The sequence below is a fragment of the Colossoma macropomum genome, unplaced genomic scaffold, assembly GCF_904425465.1.
Source record: "Colossoma macropomum unplaced genomic scaffold, Colossoma_macropomum, whole genome shotgun sequence".
Lineage (NCBI taxonomy): Eukaryota > Metazoa > Chordata > Actinopteri > Characiformes > Serrasalmidae > Colossoma > Colossoma macropomum.
The window spans coordinates 39926866-39948062 of NW_023494793.1; the positions used below are offsets into that span (position 1 = coordinate 39926866).

Here is a 21197-nt window from a genome sequence, read left to right on the forward strand (position 1 = left end):
TAGCATAAAGCTAATGAGTTACTGTTCTAACAATAATCTCATAAGTTAGCATTAATACATTTAAGTTAGTATTAATAAAGCATTAGTAACATTAATGAAATGATGCATTAATAATGTTAAAATGTTACCCCGTTAATACGTTAACATTAATAACGTTATTAAACCCATGCGTTAAGTTAATGAGCCCATACATTCAGGAATCTACCTTTGTTTGCGTTAATAGGTTTAGTAAGTTAGCATTAGTACATTTAAATTACTTTTAACAAAGCTATTATGTTAGCATTAATAACATTGGTGAAAAAAAACTGTTAATAAAGTTGATACTTCAGCTCTAGTAGAGTTTTTTAACACTTGCTTTAATTATCAAGTATTGACCAGGGTATATTTTGGTTTTTCCATTTGAATTTACATGACCAAATCGTAAGGCAAGTTACTCGGTAACTGCATGAAATAAATGTATTTTTTGTAAAAGTTCTCCTCAGATTAACAGAACGTGTGTTTTATGATCATACACATTGCTATATGCTTACAATTTACTGCTGAAAGCCAAAAATCTTAGACGCTCTTTGTATTATTTTATAAAAATAATTTTTACAGAGCAGATCACTGAAGAGACGCCATCTGTTTATAGTTTACAGCCCAGATTTGTGGAAAAATGGGTCGACTTTCAGTAGAGAAAAAAAATTATGAGTTTAGCTTCTTTTATTATAAGTGATTCAAATTACATCACCCATCTATTTGACTGGAAAGAAGACAGTTACAGCTCTCATATGACCCCCACCTTTTGAATGTAGCTTATGAAATATGAAAGTTATGACGAATATGACAATGTGTTTTGGAACCACCGGTGGTCCCAAGAAGTTGAAAAGGTTAATAAGTTAGCATTAATAAGGATAAAATTATTTACAAACCTGATATAACTTGTTTTGATTGGACGGTTTTGTTCTGTTATACTCCTATTAAAATTACACCGAAAGGGAACCTTAAACACTGTTGTAAATATTTACCAGGCAGAAAGCTTGTTCTAGAAGGGAAGTCTGCTATTTATTTTATTTTTATGGATTTCAGAAACAAACTGCTTGGCAATAGGCACACAGCTGTTTTATGGGAATTATGTCCAGGATCAGTCAAGTATTTTGCTAATGATATTACTAAACATAGGGAGGGGGGGCAGTATCTTTATCAGTCTAGATGTGTGTGTGTGTGGCGGCTCTGTTGAATTCCAGAATGAACTTAAGGCTCATTTTAGTTACATTATAACTCATAATATAAATCAATACAGGAGGAGCCAAAGAAGGTTCTCTTCAACTACGACCTTTTCCTGAACCTGGAGGGAAACCCACCTGTCAATCACCTGCGCTGCGAGAAACTCACCTTCAACAACCCGACCCGAGACTTCCGCCGCAAACTGGTCAAAGCTGGCGGGGTGAGTGAAGAACTGTGTGTGGGGGGGGGGTGCCGTTGTGGTTGTAAGTTTGTGGGTATTTTATTGACTTTCTGTAAACTCAGCGTATTGTGTGTTTATGAGTAGAAAGCTCAGAAAGGTCAAACATCAAACGTAGTGTGTCAGGCAGGACATGTTTGGTGTCTAAAATTCACTTCTTCAGTTTTTCTTTAGGTCACACTCAACCGCTTAGCACTGTGCTGACTGTGTGTCTAAATTGTCACACGTTTGCCTCGTGTCAGGGTGTTAATTAACGTCGCATAGACTCACTTACTTTCTTACAAGTTTGCTCATCCCTGATCAAATTACTTGTTTCGTTTATTTTCTAAGTGAAAACAATTTAACACATCCTCTACAGTGAACATGTTAATGCACAGTTACTGTTAATTTGCTGAATTTGACATCTTACGGGAAAAAAAATAAACCACAAAACGTGGCCCGTGCAAAAGTTATGGCACATTACTAAATACCGCAAAAAAGGTTTTATGCATGGTTGAGGTGAGTTTGTTTATTGCTTAAGGAAGAGTGTGAAAACAATGATAGAAACAGATTTAAAAGGTGATGGTGTAGTGAGAACGGAAATCACGTGTTTGGCACTGCGTCCTCTCAGAACTGTGATGATGAAGTGGGACAGCGAATTCAGCCTTATTTAAATATGTCAGTGCCAGTTAAGGTTACGACCATGTACAGTTGACAGAGGGCTGTCAGAACTGTGTCACACTGCGTGGGCAAGCATAACCATAGTTGATGGAATCTGAGTTCACATTTTCTTGTGTGTGTGTGTGTGTATTTATATATATATATATATATATATACATACATACACACACACATATACACACTTATGAACAAAAGGTGCAGGTCTCTAACATTTATTTATTTATTTCTCTCCGTTAACAGATCATTGTGGTGCCGGAGGGGGCGGAGGTCGTGTCCAGGCCGAGCCCAGATTACCCCATGCTTCCAACCATCCCCCTGTCCGCTTTTTCTGACCCTAAGAAGAGTAAAGGCTCTCAGGCCCCAAAGGTCTGCAAAACCAGCATTAAAAATGATCCATGCTCTTTGCACATCTCATCTCTGTTGGCCTTTAACTTCTCTAAATGTCATTACATCATGTTGACTTAATGTGAAAGTGATACACATCACTCCCACAGGTGTGGCATTTGTAAACATATGAGGTTTTTGTCTTTTTTTTGGCTAAAGATACTGAAAAAATACTGTCTTTTAAACTTGCTATGCAATCTGAAAGTAATCATATAGTAATTGGAGGCAGTTTTTCTTGCTTGCCTCTGTTCTCCAGGCCATCGGATACTTATAATGTTAGTGTACAGAAATGTCAGCTTTAATTTGGGGATTATTTACAGTACCCTTTAGACGTTTTTAGTAATATTAAAGCAGTTTTGTATGGATGAACATGTGACCAAAGCTCACTGGTCAAATAGCCATTCACAATAATTTTGTGACATGAAATTAATATAAATAGATAAATACAGTTTTTTCGTGAAACTTGATGTTACCAAAATACTTCAAATTATGAATAAACCATCAGTTTCTAGTACATATATATTTTAAAAGCTATTCAATATACAGTATAGGTTATTATTGAATAACAATTATTAATTTAACAGGGGATTCGAAACTTTTACATGGTAAAAGCCTTTGTGTATAGTGTAGAAATTAGTGCTGGTGTCTCTCCAGGTCAATTATTTTTCTGATTTAGTCCAGAATTATTTTTATAAATACCAGCTCGTACTGAAACCCCACCATTCGACCCTTTCCACTGCAGAACTAATCTATCATTCCTTCAGATCAGTAGACTGGCTTTGTTTTGAAGTTTGAAGGTTTGCCGTTCCTTGTTAGGTGCTTATATTGCAGTTCATACATCTAACGAATTAAAGCAAGATGTTTGGCTCTTCTTGGTTTTTGAAGACACTAATATAAATGCAGTGTGCATTGCGGGATTCGTTGACCAGTGGAGGATGGAATTAAAGCCGTTAATGCGCTCTCTCTCTCTCTCTCTCTCTCTCTCTCTCTCTCTCTCTCTCTCTCTCTCTCTCTCTCTCTCTCTCTCTCTCTCTCTCTCTCTCTCTCTCTCTCTCTGCTCTCTCTCTCTCTCTCTGCTATGCAGGAGCTCACTAAAGATAACAGTGGAAGCACTAAAGCTCCGAAACCTCACAAACTCGCCAAGGAGCATCGGGAGCGGCCCCGAAAGGACTCCGAGAGCAAAGCCTCATCCAAAGGAGACGGTGAGAGAGACGGCGGCGGCGGCGGCGGCGGCAGCAGCAAGAGCAGCCGAGAGTCTTCGTCGTTTGCCTCATCGTCCTCATCCTCGTCGAAGAAGCCGGAGATCAAAGTGAAAGAGGAGAGCAAAGCTCCACCCAAAGCTGCTTTCAAAGAGCCGAAGCTAACACTGAAGGAGTCCAAAATGGAAGGTATGTCTCCTAAAGGAGGCGGGCCAGGAGCCGGAGGAGGGGGTGGGGCTTCTTCAGACAGCAAATCAGCTAGCAAGCGGCCCTCCAATGCAGACTCGCCCAAACCAAGCGTCAAAAAGCCCAAAAAAGGTGGAACAGAAGGCCAAAAGGGTTCCAGCGGTGGGGGTTTCCCCAGCACCTCCCCGCGCGTCTCCTCCTCCACTGCACCATCGGGGTACGGAGAGAAAAAGAGCTCCAAGGACAAGGGACGCTGGGTAAAGGGCAAGCCGGACGCCCAGGAGGTCAAAGAGCCTAAGAAACCACCGGAATCTGACGAGTCCAATTCAGATGATGAGGTTTCGTCGAAGTCTGAGGTTAGAATGAAGTTTGCTTTGTTGGTTGAGCTTTAGATGCTCGATCTGGGATGTTTTGGGATGTTATGATTAGATTATAATCAATGATAATTAGGAATGCACTGGCTGATGCCAGTATCATCAATTTTTTGAGTTAAAAAAATCCTCAGTTGAATTAACAGCTTTCATTGGTTTTCTAAATGAAGATCAGTTAATGTCCTCTATAAGGAACAAACTTAGTGCATTTTTTAGACCACAGTTTCTATTTATTTGCTAAGTTTGTGATTAAAGATGCATGAAATGGTTTCCTAAAGAACTGTAATTTAAGTGTTGGACTCCTGATGCTTTGCTTTTTAAAGTGTTTGTGTTTGCATGGAAATTGTATGAATGTTTTTGTATAGACTGAATACTCTTCAGTACTGACCTATAATTGGCACAGCAGCACTGAATCGTATCTCTTTCCCCCTCTTGCTGTTGTCTTTCTCTTTTTTCTGTCTTTTTTTTCTCTCTCCGTCTACAGCAGTCCGCCCCCTCGAGTCCCTCAAACTCCAGCTCCAGTTCAGAGTCCAGTTCAGACTCTGATTTTGAACCACAGCAGAAACAAGGTCAAGGTAAGACCCTGCCCACTACTCCACTGATATCGGCTCCATTCATCACCTTACAGACCGTCCACAGATTGATTTAGGACTGTCGTTTACATGCATGGCTAGAATTTACTGCTGCGCTGCTTGTGGAATGTAAGTCACATTTAGTTTGTAGCTGTCCTGTTTAATGTGACTTGCATTTGTCTTTGGGTTGAGTTTATCAAATGTGGATGCTGCTGTCAGTGATAAAATTTTGCACCTAGGTGCAGAGTAAAAATGGGTGGGAAGGGGGTGAACAATGTTTTTCCTGAATTTGCAGATTCTAGGGGATGTATTTTTTGGACTTATTTCATTAAAGGGAGGTGTCACAAGCAAAAGAGTGTGTTAAAAAAAACAAAAAAAAACCAAAACTGTAAAATCTTTATCTTTTTACAGATAAAATATCAAAAAAGGAATTGAATCGTGATAGAATTGAAAATTGTATTCAGTCAGAACCAAAGCTACTTCTGGAACTACCTCTCTCTCTCTCTCTCTCTCTCTCTCTCTTCACCCTCCCCAGTCACTCACTCACTCTCTTATAGGGTTTTTTTCATGCCGTATGGAAACCCTACTGACTTGCCGTAGAGCAAGGCTGTCAAACTCCACCAGTAAAAGGGCCATATTAAAAATATCATCAAATCTGTGGGCCAGAGAAAAAAATTTATTTCATTTTTAATGAATGTTGTGCTGTAACCCGATCTGGCCATTGTTTATTCTAAATATGTAAAAACTTCAACAGTAAAATACAGACACTTGTAGTAGACCTTGAAATATTACATGGACACTTGAAATATTCAAAATTAAAATGTCCCCAGGAGCTCAGAATTTTAAACCTACCTGTTTGCTTGAACTAGAATACACCTGGCATCTTTTCTTTACTGCAAGTTTACTCAGTTTCTGAGCTGCTGAGCTGCAGCTGAAATACAGCCAGTGTGTTTGGTTATATGACTGTTGGGGTAGGAGGGTTGGAGCACATTACGTTGCAGTGCATGCTGGGGACTGTAGTGCAGCACGTTGTGAAACGGGCTGATATTAATAGAACATTAAAATACTTTTGTAGGCTGTGAAGGATTGTGTGGCGGGCCTGATCTGCCCCGCGGGGCTTGTGTTTGACACATGGGGCGTAGAGCATAATAACATTGATAACTGAGTGCAGTCGAGTAATCTTGACCGTCATCGTGTCCCTGCAGGGCCGCTGCGCTCTATGGTGGAGGACCTGCAGTCTGAGGAGTCTGATGAAGATGACAGCAGCTCAGACGAGGAGACCCCAGTCAAAAACAACCCACCCAATCGTGACTCCAGGTCCATGCCCCTTTCTGTTTGTCTCTTTATTTCGTTTCTCTGTATTTGCTGTATGTGCTAGTCTTTTCTCTCTCTCTCTCTCGTCTCTTCCTCTGTGTTAGGTTCTTTCTTTTTCTTTCTCTTTCTGCCTCTCCTTCGACCTCCCCCTCTTTCTCTTTCCTGTTTTCTGTTTTCTCCAGTATCTCTCTCTTCTTCTTTCTATTTCTGTTGCTCTTTATTTTTTCTCTCAGCACAAGTGGAGAGGGCAAAAAAATATATGCTGTAAATATGTTAATATTTGCCCTACTAGGCAGTTCCTTCCTTCTATCAGCTGTGCTGACCTTTTTGTTCTTTTTTTAAATCTATAGTCCATACAGTCTCACTACCTTAACAATGCTGTCTCCTGCTCAGGGATATGCGTCTGACCTTTGCTTTGTATTCTTTACCATTTTCCTCTCTAGACTGAGTTTAGACAGTGAGAGTGACAGCAGCGACGGCCCACACCGGCCCGGCCGAGACCCCCCACCCCCGCCCCAGAAACACGCCTCCTCCAATAACAAGGTGAGCCCAGAATCCAATCAGTGAACTAGCACTTGGCTAGCACTCCCTCCAGTCAGTGCCCAGTTTAACCCCTTAAACGCTAAGGGCCACTACGACTGGGCTGGGAAATCTAAACCTGTCTCTGTGTCTGTATGTTGCTTTGTTGCTCTGTTTATTTCTGTCTGTCTGTCTGTCTATCTATTTATCAGCCTGGATATCTGTCTGTCTATCTGTATCTTTGTCTGTCTGTCTTTCTGTCTTTCTCTGTCTCTTTGCGTGTCTGTATATCGATCTATCTGTCTGTCTCTCTGTCTGTCTATCTAGCTATCTATCTGTCTATCTATTAGGCTGTGTATATCTTGTCTATCTGTATCTCTGTCTGTCTGTTTGTCTGTCTATCTATCTATCTATCTATCTATCTATCTATCTGTCTGTCTGTTAGGCTGTGTATATCTTGTCTATCATCTCTGTCTGTCTCTATGTATCAATCTGTCTGTCTGTTCATCTATCTCTCTCTCTCTATCTATCTATCTATCTGTCTATGTCTATCTATCTATCTATCTATCTATCTATCTATCTGTCTGTCAGGCTGTGTATATCTGTCTATCTCTCTGTAACTCTAACTCTGTATCTCTGTCTGCCTTTCTTTCTATCTCTCTCTGTCTCTTTGCATATCTGTCTGTCTGTCTATCTATCTATATATGTATTTGTCTCTCTGTCTATCTATCTATCAGGCTGTGTATATCTGTCTGTCTCCCTGTAACTATCTGTATCTCTGTCTGCCTTTCTTTCTATCTCTCTCTGTCTCTTTGCATATCTATCTATCCATGTATCTATCTGTCTGTCTGTCTGTCTGCCTGTCTGTGCGTATATCTATTGGTCCATCTATACCTGTCTATCGTATTTTTATTTGTGTGTCTATAAACCTCTTGAATTCAGGACACACATCCGTTTGAGTGTTATGCACTCGTTGATTAGTCACAGTGTAAGTAAACATGTAAATATTTAAATGTTGCACTTCCCCTTTAACCTGTCTGACCTCAGCTAATACAATAGAGTCCCTGAGTCAGAGAGGCTTCACAGCATTTTCAGAGATTTGAAGTGCTTTGTTCTCCTTGTTAGTATGTCAAGTTGAGAAATGATTGACAGGTGGCTGGAGGACTTGCTGGATTACATTCCACAGTCACTGTAAACAAGATGGTGTAAGAGCTCTTTGGATCGTGAGCCAGAGGAATGTGGCACAACTGGCTGCTACTGGTTAGATCACTGTAATCTGAAGACAAACAGTGACAACTGCACACATGTTGCAGGCTTGGAAGTGCTGGAAATACAAGAGCGAATTAATTCAGGATGAACCTTTTTTTTTTTCCTCTCTGCCTCAGGTGCCGGGCAGGAAAAGCCCAGACCCTTGCCTGAGGCAGGAGAAAGCCCTGAAGAAGGTTTACGACAAGGTAGGAAGGGTAAATCAACTTTTTTTTCATTTGGCACCTCACACCCTGCTCAACTTGAACTTGTTAACCTTTTGTAAGCCCCTCCCCAGTAACACAGAACCTTGTGTGGAGTCTCAAGCATGCTTTATGGTAGGGCTGCACAACATGTTTGCTAATCATTGTCTCAATATTGGCCTTTACAGGAAGCTCTAACGTATTTCTTTTTATTGTGTGCTGTCAGTATGCTGACCAACCACAGATTTACCTGTGAGTTTATGTGGAAAATTGGGTGCTTCAAGTCAAGATATTCACCTGATCAGGAAAACAAAAAACAAAAAAAAATTATGTACACTGCTCTGTCAAATATTTGATATTTGAATTTGACATTATTCAACATTATTAAGGCATTACATTGAAAGAAGGACAAATAAGTACCTCAAACTAAAACGATGCACAGTGTTTTGAGTTTGTACAGCTATTTGAAATACACTGCCAGCTGTAAAGCACACTGGATGTTTCAGGTGTATGACACACAAATCAAATCACATTTATTGTCGCATCACATTTACACAGGTGCGAATATGATTGAAAATCTTAGGTGTGTAGCCCCCTTGTAGAACTTAAACACAAAAAATATAAGGAGATATATATATATATATAGTATGTGTATATATGTGTGTATATATATATATGTATGTGTGTGTGTGTGTGTGTGTGTGTGTGTGTGTATATATATATATATATATATATATATATATATATATATACACACACACACACACACACACATATACACACACATATATACACATATATACACATTAATATACACCACTATTGCACTGTTTCAAATGTACAGTTTTGTACAGTAAGTTACCATGTACAGTATGTACAGTTGTACACACATATATGCAATTTGTGAGTCCGAGGTAGATAAATGAGAGGGTACACAGGGATAAAATACTGATATGTACATATTCCAGATTGTGGAAGATGTGGATAGAAGATGTGCAAGATGTCCATCTATGTGTGCAGGTATAGATTTGCTAAACTGAAGTTACAGTGAGATCCAACAGCCAACATTGAACATGGACATACAGTCACTGACATCCGGCCTTGTTGTGCAAAACCAGTCAGAGACTTTCAGCACTGCTCCTTTGAGCTCATTTTCTCTCTTTTAAGGCCTTTATGCACCAAATGCAATTTATTTGTGTGATTTATTCGGATGACAGTAAATTAATCCGAACACGTATAACTGACGCTATCTTGCACGCAAAATGTGTTTTTTCAGGTGGTGAAAATGCAACATTCTTCGCCCTCCGTTCAGTATTTGCAAACTTTTGCTGGCTTCAAAAACTGAGCAGTCACCTCTGTTGTTGGCACGGTGACGAATAAGATGACGGAGCAGCTGTGTTCCAGCACACAGAACTTTTCCACAAATGTTTGAAGGAACAGAATCTCCGAAAGCAGCTCAAACTGGGCTACAAATATTGAGTTAAATGTGGAAGAACTCAGTTTCAGCTTCTGTGAATGAAGTGATCAAACTCTTCACGCTACTGTCACATTTCCAAAATGGAAAGTAGCCCAGTGTCACCGTTTGTCCTGTGTGCTTTTGAAGACATTCGGCTGTTTGTTTTATGCTTCATTTAAGGTGGAGCTGCATCTCCAAAAGCAGCCCAGACTCAGCTGATATCCGAGCTGAGTTCTTCTGCGAAGGTTTAGCTACTGGAATGAGGTGGAGAAAATCCCTTGTTCTCCTTTTGCTTTTCCAGAGTGGAAAGTATCCTGCACAGTGTCACAGTTTGCCTGTTTTGTGAGGAGCAAAAGACCGTTTTTGATGTAGTTGATATATATTCTTCCACTATATATCTTTTGCTAAATATTTTGCCCCAAAAAAGTGACACAGTATGTGTATATATGTGTGTAGTTCCGATAAGAAAAAATCACGTTTAAATATTTTGCATTTTCATGCCTTTTCTACACGTTGCATGTCGCTGTTGTCGGAACAAAACCTCGTATCTCCAAAGTGATAACTTTTACAGAAGAAGCAAAAAACATACTTTACTTTTAATGTAAGTCGGTTTTCAAGTCATTTTGGTCCATTCATCATGAAATTTACACACAATGTAAAGGACAACAGGCATTTTGAAATTATGCCAAACTGAAAAACGACAAAAATTGAGATCAGGTTTTGTTCCGACAGCAGCGATATGTTGAGTAACTGCCTTTACTGTGTTAATTTAAATAGTAGTTCACATGTAGCTTGAAATTTACACTGATAATGACAGCCAGTCTAAAGTCTTTAATGCACTGGTCAAGTCATGTTGTAGGTTATTCATAACTTTCGACTTTTAGCTCAAGAACACTGAGTTAGCAGATACCAAATGTGATAAATTCACTACATAATGTGTGACAGTGCTTCGTACGTGGTGTAGCTGCTGCACAGCGCTGCATCCCTCTTTTGGTGTGCGGTAGGCCTTAGACAGCTGCAGTAGTCTTTCTGTGTCACCTTATTTTGGATGAAATAAATCAGGACATGCAACCAAAACATAATATGCTGGCTCTTCATTGTCCTTTGGTGGGGCGTAGAGTACAGACTTCTTGTAGGGCCTCGTTCACCAACCGTTCTTAAGAGGCAGTTTCTTATTAAAACCCATTAAAACCCTAAGAACAGAATCTACACACACTCAAGAGGTGCCAACAGTTCTGCAGTTTAAGAACGCGTCATGGATCTGATGTAGACGTTTTCTTAGGACCTTTCTCAAGAACACATATAACTTGGGAAGACGTTGATGAGTAAGTTCTTAAACGTTTAAAAAAAGAATGTAATTTGCTTTTCAGAAATCCTAATTTACTGTCCAGTTTTTTAGATATTGAGTCTCTATGACAGTGTATAGCAATATAATCAGCATATAGGCAGTATGTTTTGTCCACATTGTGCAGCCCTACTGCAAATGGAGCAGTGAGTCACATACGTGAAAAGGCAGTGGTTTGCCCACACAGCTGCCGCACGTCTCACTTCTAGACTTCTGACACTTAACTTCCCGTTTCTTTCTGCCTGTGTGAATGTAGATGAACAGTAGAAATGCTGTTAGACATTTTATCTTGTCTAATGACATTAATGTTGATGTAAACCCTGTTTATCTCACTGTTTCATTCCTGATAATTCTTGGTCATTTTAATCTTCCTTTCTATTTCTGTCTGTCTCATTTCCTTTTTTCATTTATATATCTCTCTTTGTTTCTTTCTTTCTCTCTCTGGTTGTTTCAGGCCTACACGGAGGAGTTAGTTGACCTCCATCGCAGACTAATGGCACTGAGAGAGCGCAGCGTCCTACAGCAGGTGTGTGTTTGAGCACATGTGATCATGCTCAGTGTGTACTTGATAAAGAACTATGAGTGGTGGATTTTGAAATTATCCGTGAAAGGGCGGTGCAGAGTTGAGGTTTATGAGAATGTAGGACCATAAAGGTTCATTATAAGCTTTAGTGAAGCAACCTACAGCCTGGGAGGCAGATAAGGTCCTCCGGTGACTCATCTGACCCATAAAATGGAGGAGTCTTCTAAAGCCCTAATCAGTCACACACTATTAAATTTAATAGGACTTTTGTTAATTATTGTTCACTTTGGTAACTGTTGGCAATTTGATGTTGCGTTAATTGCTGTCTGTAAAACAGGGATTGTTTTTACAGTCTGACAGTAATAATCGTGGAGTGATTTTAATCCAGTATGAATCTGCAGTGTGTAGTTTTACAGTCTGACAGTCATAATTGTGGAGCGATTTTAATCCAGTATGAATCTGCAGTGTGTAGTTTTACAGTCTGACAGTAATAATTGTGGAGTGATTTTAATCCAGTATGAATCTGCATGAATGATTCAGAGCAAAAGGTTTGGTTCTGGATAACTTTTATAATGTTATAAACATGCTGTCTTTTACAGATTGTCAATCTCATCGAGGAAACTGGCCACTTCAACGTCACCAACACCACCTTTGACTTCGACCTGTTCTCACTGGACGAGTCCACTGTCCGTAAACTGCAGAGCTACCTTGAAGCCACCGCCACGTGACAGGAAGCGGGCATTCTGAGGGGCGGGGCTTGCCCTCGTTTGGTCTTGTGGGCTAGCTCAAAGATGCAGCTGGAGAGAGGAACAACAAATAAATGAGGACGCAAAGGCGAGAGTGAAAGAAAGAAGGAACAGAGTTGCACGAAAGTGTCAAGACTGAACAAGGAGAGGCTCAGATAGAGAGAGAGAGAAATAGAGAGGAGAGTAAATTGAAATGCTCTGTAAAAGCCTGAAAGCAGCTAAGCCACTTTTCCGTTTGAAGCGCGCTGTAGTCTGGGCGTGGGGGTGTGTGGGATTAGAGGTCCTGGTTTGTCCTACATGTTTCTTCTGTAAAGCTGAAGCATGGAATGGAGGGATAGGCCCCCCGCCTTTTGAAGTTTGCCTTTGCAAACCCAGTGTGCCCCAACCCCACCAGCTCAAAACTCAAGCTTGCTGCCAAGGCACCCTTAACCACAGCATGCTTCTCTGCTAAACGTTCACATTGTCGCATTAGTCTGTAAGCGTGTCTGCGGTCGACTCTGAGAACGGCTGGCGTGCAGGTGCGTATCTGTAGATCTCTCCTGTCCTTTTTGAGCTGCACCTCTTCTTCCTCTTCCTCTGACATTGGAGCGTCTGAATTCGCCTTTAAAACGTCTCTAAAGTAGCCATACTCACACCGAGGGGGGGGGAGCCACCTTTTTTGATATTTTATTTTTGTACAGATGTTTCTGAAGTATTTTTGATGGAGGGAAGCGTGTGAGGTATGAATGTATTTGCCGTTTGTTGTCTAGGGCTAGCGCTTAGTGCCTTTACCAACCAGCCAACTGCCTGCGTTTGGGAGGAGTATTTAAAGTGTTGTGTTGCCCTCAGCGATGCTAGCAAAGCACAAACAAACAACAAAAAAAAAATCCCCTCATTTCTCCATGTGTAACGCCTAGAAAAACTAGTGTTTCCTTCTCTTTGATCTGAATCCATGAGTCTCCCACTTTCGCCAGTATGTATTAATTGCTGTGTTGCCAAGTAGGCCTTTTAGAAACCCATAAGTATTGTACATAGATAGTGCAATGTGTGGAAAGTGTTGGAAATAATATTTTTAAGTCTTTGTGTTATGATGTCTGGATGATGCATATATAAAGAGGTAAAGAAACGGAGAGAGAGAGCGAGAAAAACAGTCTCTTGGCTCTAAAAGCATCCCAGGTTCCCCTTTCAAGAGCAGTGGGGGATTTTGACTGTTGATATGTTCAGAGAACTGTTTCCCCCTCACCCACAGAGCAGGATTTCTCAGTTAGCCAGTTAATTTAAGCCGAAAGTCAAATGTATCCTTAAGCAGAAGAATTCAAAGACATTTCCATTGGACGTTCTTTTAGGGCTTTGGGCTTAAATTACTAAGAAATGGGAATTAATAATATTGGACAAAGTCACGTTGCAATATTTTGGGTGTTCACAGTAGATTTTTCCCAGATTGTTCCAGATAAGCTATTTCCAAATGAAGCTAATGATTAGAAGTTGTGAATGTAGGGAAGAAATTAAGGCAGTAGGTCAATATTGGAGCTGATAAGAGCTGCACAATACGAACAAAATGCCATCTACTGCAGTTATATTGCTATGTTGTGATTGCAGTACGGCTTCCAGTATATTGAAATACAGTCGTATGCAAACGTTTAGGCACATCTGGTCAAATTACATGTTTTTGTTGAGTTTCTAAGTGGAAAATAAGTTAACTCATCCTCTACAGAGAAGATATTTCATCACATTTTAATGCACTATTACTTTTTATTTGCTGAATTTAACATATCGAGGATAAAAATAAAAAATTGTCACTTGCATTTTATGTATTCATTTTTCGCAATATTTTCAAATAAACATAAATTGTGCACTAAATTTGCAGAAAGAAGCCATATTTAGGTCTGTTCTCTGTAGAGAAGGTGTTAACTCATTTGCACAGGATGTCATTTGACCTAGATTATTCAAACTTTTGCATAGCATTGATGCAAAGTAGCTTAGGTCAGCTTTGTGACCAATATTGTTTTTTTGTTTGTTTTTAAATAATTTCAGCACCCAAAGAACATCTGTGATTGGTCAGGATGCTCACAGCACATTCATTGGCTGGTTAGAGGCTCACTTGCATGTTGCAGTGTCAGTATTGCGAAGGCCAGCGTTGCAGTAGTGATTGAGAAACGATAGGTTGTGCAGCCCTGCTGAGAAATCCTGCTTTGTTGAAATATACCCCAAATTCGTTCGCTGTGCTTTTGGCTCTCTCGCATTGTCTCTTTCCCAGGCCGATCACCTCCCACCTCCACCAGTCTGCGTTATTCTCAGCGGCTGGTGATTTGGCATTCTGATGCTAATAGCTTTAATAGGCCTGGTGGCCTAACCTACAGACCTGGGTGGGTTTTCACAAAGCAGGATTGTCTCATTTAGCCTAATAATACAAGCCAAAAGTCAAGTTTGTCTGACAGAAGAAAAAGTAAGGGATGTTCCTATTTGGCAGTCCTCACTCTGGGCTTAAATTATATGGCTATCTGAGAAATTCCTGCGTTGTGAAATACCCTCCGATGCCCTTCTCTTAACCCTGTGAGAGTCCAGTGTCTGTATGTGCGGTTAGGCTGTATTTTTTGCCGTTCGGGGCGAAAAGAACCTGCCGGTAGTAGTTTTATTGTTGTGTGTCGTATGTATGCAAGCCTGTTTGAGAGTCAGTCAGTGAGCGAGAACTCTCCTGTCCTCTCTGTTGACCCCCAGGTCCGAGTTCATGAACTCAAACTTTTGACCGGACCCTTGAGGTTATAGTGTTGGGTCAAGGAGGCGAAGGGGGTGGGGTTTAAGTGGAGATGATTGACAGGTCTAAGAGAAGCCCCAGTCGACCCACCGCCGGTCAGCGTTTTCATAATATATTTTTTTTTGTTGCTATAATTTTAATTGTTTATTTCTATACCTCTGCACTTTTGGCTGTGGTGACAAGTACTTAACTGTATTTTTAAGAATTTTATACAATATTTACATGCAATATGGTATGAATTTTTTTTTTTAATTATTATTTTGCGTTGGCATGTTTGTGATCACAGACTGAAAACATGACCAGTAGAATCTGAGACTGTTATATTTTAGGCCTCCTGTTTCTGAAGTTTTCCAGTGCGTCAGTCAGAGTTGGCGAGTTATGTTTGTCGTAGCCTGCACTTCTTCATCCACTACAAGTATCAAACAGGAGGAAAACAAAAAAAAAAGCTCGGTTTTTCATAGAGAACAAATATTTCTTTCCGTTATACTGTGCATTGCTGATGGATTTGTACTGTGTGACATACGATTAGGAGCACTAAACACTAAATCTCACTCAGCTGTTTTTGGATCACTTTCACTTTGGACTTCTGTTCCTCAGTCCGTCACTCCGAGAGATGGAAGTTAAAGGGGGGGGGCGCTGAGGGAACGTTTTGGGAGAGCGAAGACACATTTCAACTTAGCTATACTATATCTATCCTTATATACACGAGAGACGGTGGCTTGTCTGCTGTGTTGATTTGATTGGAGCGGAAGGTGAAAGCAGCAGCAGATGGTTTTGGACGGTTGACTTATGTTTTTCCCTCTCTGGACACTCTCGGTCCAGCGTGAGAGCGTGTTCAGTCGGGGGGGGAGAGAGATAGACATTTCTTGTCATTCAGTGGTTGTACTTCGTGTCTGTGAGTGGGATGGGTGGGGCTTTGGGGTGGGAGGGTGCAGGTGTCGGGTTTAAATGTGTTCTGATAATGTGGTAGAAAGACCACCATGATTAGAACAGAAGACCAGCTCCAGTTGGACTCGTCGAACTTGGGAATACAGTGCCACCATGTGGTCATTTAATGCAAGTTGAAATGAGGATGAAAGATGTTACTTTTTATGTTTTTATTTCAGAAAAATCATATAATTAATAAACTCATTGAGTACTGTCTACGGCTCGCTGTCTTTTCTCCCCGTTGAACTTCTCAGGCCTTTGGCTTTGGATCTCGCTCACCGGGAGTGACCTGTTGTCCTTTTGAAAACTTCAAGGTGTATTAAATATTATATTGTATATAAGCAATATTTTTTAAGTGATCTTGAAGTGGCTTGCTAAGAAGTAGCATCATTTAGACCACAGTAGAAGAGATTTTTTCTGCCAAACAGTGGAATTGGCTGTCAAAACTTACAATAATTAATCATAATTAATCGCAATATTTAGTATAATTAATCATGATTAATTACGTTTGTCTTATTTGCTCAGGTTTTACCCTGAAGTAAGGTGATGCGTGGTGTTACAGCTACATGAGCAGACACAATATGCTTAATCAGAATGTGTTTATTACTTTTAGTAACTCAGTAATATTATTTTTATCATGTGAACACAGACTGACCATGAACCTGACCATCACGTGATTTCCATTGAGTGAACCAGGGATGGGAATTTCTCAGATTTTGATATTCAAATATGTAAGGCATTATTCATACCAGTAGTACATAATACAGCATGTCATACATATAACGTATTACAAATTGGTTTTGGTCTAAATAACAGTAGTGAATGTTTGCACCCCACTGAACAATCAGTACAGTGTAGAACTGATTCAAATCTGGTCACTGAATCCAAAGCTGGCTGGTTTATAATCACTACTCGTTAACTGAACTGCTTGGTCACTTTGTCCTCACACCTGACTGCTAAGTCAAGTGGGGAAAGTCTAGTAACTGGACCTCAAGGGTGATGATTATAGTACAGCTCATCTGGAATAACCATGTAGGGCCCTTATTGGTTTTGTGTACCGAAACAGCCCCAGTTCATTTTACTTGACCATTTTCCAGGCTCTCCTTATCCTTCTAGAACTAAACAGGCTGTTTTGGTTACTTTGCCTTTAAGCCTGGAATATGTAAATGATCTCGGGTCTCATTGGCTGCCCTGTATCAGGCTTTGTGTAAAAAGCAATCTGGGTTGAAATACTACCTACTGCAACTTAAATGTGAATGGGTGCTGCTGCTGTAGGCTGAACAGGCAGATATAATTAAAAGCATCTTGTTTTTGTGACATCACAAAAAATAACCCATTTTAAAGTGGCCTTCTGTGTTTTTGCAGCATAGTTTGCATATATAGACTGTATGAACTGGGGAGTGGATGATGTTTTGAAACCTTTAGCACCTTCTGCGTATTACATAAACAAAAAGTGAAGAAATTTTAGTTTTACATAATAAAGGCCCTTGAATTTTAAAATGAGTAGTAACAACAAATTGTAAAATATTTTTTATCAGTGTGTAACAGCTAATAGCTACACAAAAGGGGGAAAAAGCGTTCTACTAAGGACATTCTGCTCTGTGCACCACTGGTAAGGTTGTTAATTTAAAATATTACTTACTGCATAATACGCTGTATTATACTAATACTATGTTCTGGTCCAAATTACACCATCACTGAATCTTGATCTGGCACCAGGGTTTGTAGCTGCAGTTAACTAAGTGATGAACTGCTTGTTCACTTTGACCCACGCAACTCCTAAGAGAGGAAAATCTGTAGTAACCGGACCTCAAGCTCAGTGACTGGAATACTTGATCTGCAGCTAACCTTAAAGGGGAACCCCACCGATTCAGCAGTTTAGACGTGAACAAAATCATTCAGAGTGGTTTGGCGTGAAATGCGCCATTCTAGAGAAATTTACAGAGTCAGAATTGTTCACCATTGTAGTACTAGGAACCAGACGTCCAAAGTGTTTAATGGCTATAAAAGCTACATCCCGTTGAGTTATTATACAAAATGGTTATAAATACGTTGCTTGATATCTGAGACATTGTTTTATGATAGTTTTGTTATAAAGTTCTGGCCTAAAACGTATTTTTAATATAAACCGTTACTCCAGGGTCACTTCTGTGTTTCCTCTCAAAACTGCCTCTCAACTGAGATCAGTGCTCACGAGCCAACAGGGTTTTGTAGTTAATAGCCTGTAGCTACAGCCGTTCAACACGGCTGACGCTGGTGCTGTATCCAATTCAGTTCCACCTCATTCATTTTGCCATTATCAATGTGGCATATAAAACCTTATCAGACACACAGTTCACTGGTCATTTTGGACAGCAGGTAAAATGGTGATGTGTAGTGGCGACACACGGACGTCTGGTTCCTAGTACTACAGTGGTGAACAGTTCTGACTCCATTCTCTGTTTCTCTAGAAGGGAGCATTTGACCCCAAACCAGTCCGAATGATTTTGTTTACGTCTAAACGGATGAATGAATAAGTAATTTTGCAAAATCGGTGGTGTTCCCCTTCAAAGGGCCTGTATCCAGCATTTTTTTTCTTCCTGATGTCCATTTACATATTACTGTGCCTTTACGATTAATGTATGTAAATGATCTTTGTTCTGATAGGCTTCCCTGTGAATGGGTGGGGCTAAACCGCTGCAGGTTGAGTAGACGGGTATATGTAAAGGGGTTGTTTTTGTGATAACACGTTCAGATCAAACTGTTTTTGGAGGGGTTTTCTATATATGGGCTGTATTGAAACAGCCTTTTCTATCATTCAGATACTTTTATTTTATTATTTTTTATTATTTTTTTAGATAAAAACACGAGGTAGTTGTCCATCATATATGCCCTTTAATCTGTAGCCACTAGTCCAGCCTGTTCAAGTTCACTCTTTCTTTTGAATATAAGATGTTTAGAGATCCTAGATCAGCACTCTTGCTTTGAGACGCGGATGTGGTTCAGTGTAAAAATGGGGCGGTTATTGATTTTAATGATGCACTCTGGTATAAAATCCACTGAGAATCACACTGTGTATTACTGTCTGAAGTAAACAGCTCTGCTGCTACAGTCTCTCAAAACATGCAGCCTGAACAGTAATCAGTGGTAGTGCTGGTGATGATTTCATACTGATTTGAATTATAGTAGATTGTTTTATATTAATAAGAAATGAGTTGTTGAGTGAAACTAGTATATCTATATGATAATGTGATACCTATGATGGTTCTGATTAATAATATCATTAAGGGGGAATTTTCATTCTCTTTCATCCCTAAAGGTGAGCTGAGATCCCAGCATCCAATCAGTGAACTCTCCTCACAGTAACTGACCAAAGGCACACAGTAAACTGTATGGGTTGTTTTCTTGGACATGGATTAAGCCTAGGCTTGGACTAAATTGCAAGGTGAATGGTACATCACCATTGGAAATTCGTTCTAGTTTATGCTTCATTAGGCTTAATCATGGCCTGAAAAACTGGCCCATAGGGTCAAAATTTCACTACCTCACATTCATATTTACATAACTTGGTACTTATTTTCACCGTAGTTACTGAATAGTTCATTTTAATGTAAATGGGGGCGGTCATGGGCTGGAGGTCAGAGAACCAGCTTTGTGACCAGAAGGTTGCCAGTTCGATCCCCCTGAGCAGACAGTGTGTGACTGAAGTGCCCTTGAGCAAGACACCTAACCCCCAACTGCTCCCCAGGTGCTGTGCTCACTGCCCTCTAGTGTGTGTGCATTCACTAGTGTATATGTGGCGTTTCACTGCATGGATGGGTTAAATGTGGAGGTGAAATTTCCCCATCGTGGGACTTATAAGGGTCTCTTAATCTTAAATGTGAGGTACTGATGTGTAGAGGTTATGTTTCCATGTCGGTCATTTTCCCATTGACTCAAAACAGAAACACAAGCAAGCCAAGTTTGGGTCACTTTTATTTTTGGGTACAAACTCACTCGCGCACTAATAAAGGAACGTACACAGGATTTCGTCTCACCAACAGTTACTATTTTCAGCTGGTTTGTTTTGACCTGGTGACATGCAGGCTTTCGCCCCACCGGGCCGCACAACACACTAAGACCAGTCTCCAATCCTAAAGCGTTCAGAGTCAGGTTCCACATGGCAACAGCCTCAGAAACTCCCCTCGCGGTCAGTCCTGAAGACCAAAGGGGTTCTCCGTCTAGGACCGTTTCCCAATCGCACTGCAGTTCAGCGAGTCACTGCAAGGCCACGCTGACCCGACGTTCTCCAACAAACCCAAACGTTCGGCGTGTGTACAGAAGCTGTGTGTGAACGCTGGGATATTTTAGAACGTTCTTCTCTTGTTCACACTGTTCTAGAATGTTCTGTCCAATCAAATCATTCTAGGATGTTCTCTTCCTTTTAGAATGGCGTAGACCTTTCACACTGTTCTCCTCCACCCACCATTCCAGAATGCTCTTCTCCATTCATACTGTTCTAGAATGGTCTCCTCCTTTTCCACATTGTTCTAGAATGATGTAAACCAACACTGTTCTCCTCCACCCACCATTCCAGAATGTTGTACCCTGTTTACACTGTTCTAGAATTGTTTTCCCCATTTAAAATGTTCTATAATTTAAAATGTACCAGCTATTCACATTGCTCTAGAATGGTGTAGAACTTTGACACTGTTCTCCTCCACCCACCATTCCAGAATGCTCTTCTCCATGTGTACTGTTCTAGAATGGTCTTCCCCATTTAAATGGTTCTAGAATGTTCTATTTCCATTCACATTGCTCTAGAACGTCCTCCCACATTTCACACTGGTTCATTTGGTTTTTCATTTTTTTTTAAAAACCATTAAAAATCCAGCTGCCAACACTGGAACGCTGGTGTTTATTGGAGACTGTGGGGTCAGTTTACCGGACCTTAAGTGGGCCAATTCACAAAGGATTTCTCAACCCACTGAAAGTCAAGACTGCTCAACAGGTGGTGAAGCACGTTCCTGATGGACCTTGACCCCTTGCTTTAACTCAAAGTTCATGGAAAAGTACTGGACTGCAACGTAACTGCAAAACAGAGTCAGTGAAGCCAGATAAGCTGAAAGTAGGGACTGTCCAAGAGGAACATCATTAGCTCTTCTGTTGAACATCTGTGGCTTATCAAGCCAGCTTTATCAACACACTTTATCACTTCCCCTGCTTTAAGAATCTGATTCAGCTTGACTGTGATAATTAAGTGGCGAACTGCATCCACAGTGTTCATTATAACCCAACAGTGCTTTTGGGAAACTGTCCAGACCAAACAAACTCACGCGGTGGTCAAGGACCACTTGAAGTTGGAAGAGCAGGAAAAAGAAAGCAAAACAAAAAAGTAATAAAATAAGAAA

The 21197-nt window shown here is 40.4% G+C and overlaps 2 protein-coding genes across 3 annotated transcripts in view; one reads left to right on the forward strand and one right to left on the reverse strand.

Moving 5' to 3' along the window:
- Positions 1-16046, forward strand: part of mllt1a (MLLT1 super elongation complex subunit a) — a 32647-nt gene extending 16601 nt beyond the window's left edge. Inside the window, exons 4-12 of one of the 2 annotated variants that reach the window (XM_036579533.1) lie at positions 1283-1426; positions 2345-2470; positions 3573-4229; positions 4729-4819; positions 6022-6133; positions 6574-6673; positions 8035-8112; positions 11353-11424; positions 12021-16046. In XM_036579533.1, coding sequence (XP_036435426.1) covers positions 1283-1426; positions 2345-2470; positions 3573-4229; positions 4729-4819; positions 6022-6133; positions 6574-6673; positions 8035-8112; positions 11353-11424; positions 12021-12149 — 1509 coding nt within the window. In that variant the 3' untranslated portion in view covers positions 12150-16046. The remainder of the gene's footprint in view (positions 1-1282; positions 1427-2344; positions 2471-3572; positions 4230-4728; positions 4820-6021; positions 6134-6573; positions 6674-8034; positions 8113-11352; positions 11425-12020) is intronic. The other variant, XM_036579534.1, reaches the window with a different exon arrangement.
- Positions 16047-19765: 3719 nt separating this feature from the next.
- acsbg2 (acyl-CoA synthetase bubblegum family member 2) overlaps positions 19766-21197 on the reverse strand; it is a 46549-nt gene continuing 45117 nt past the window's right edge. The window contains 1 exon segment of the mRNA XM_036579535.1: positions 19766-21197. This exon segment is cut by the window's right edge and continues 3076 nt beyond it. The gene's annotated coding sequence lies outside the window, so the exon portion shown is untranslated.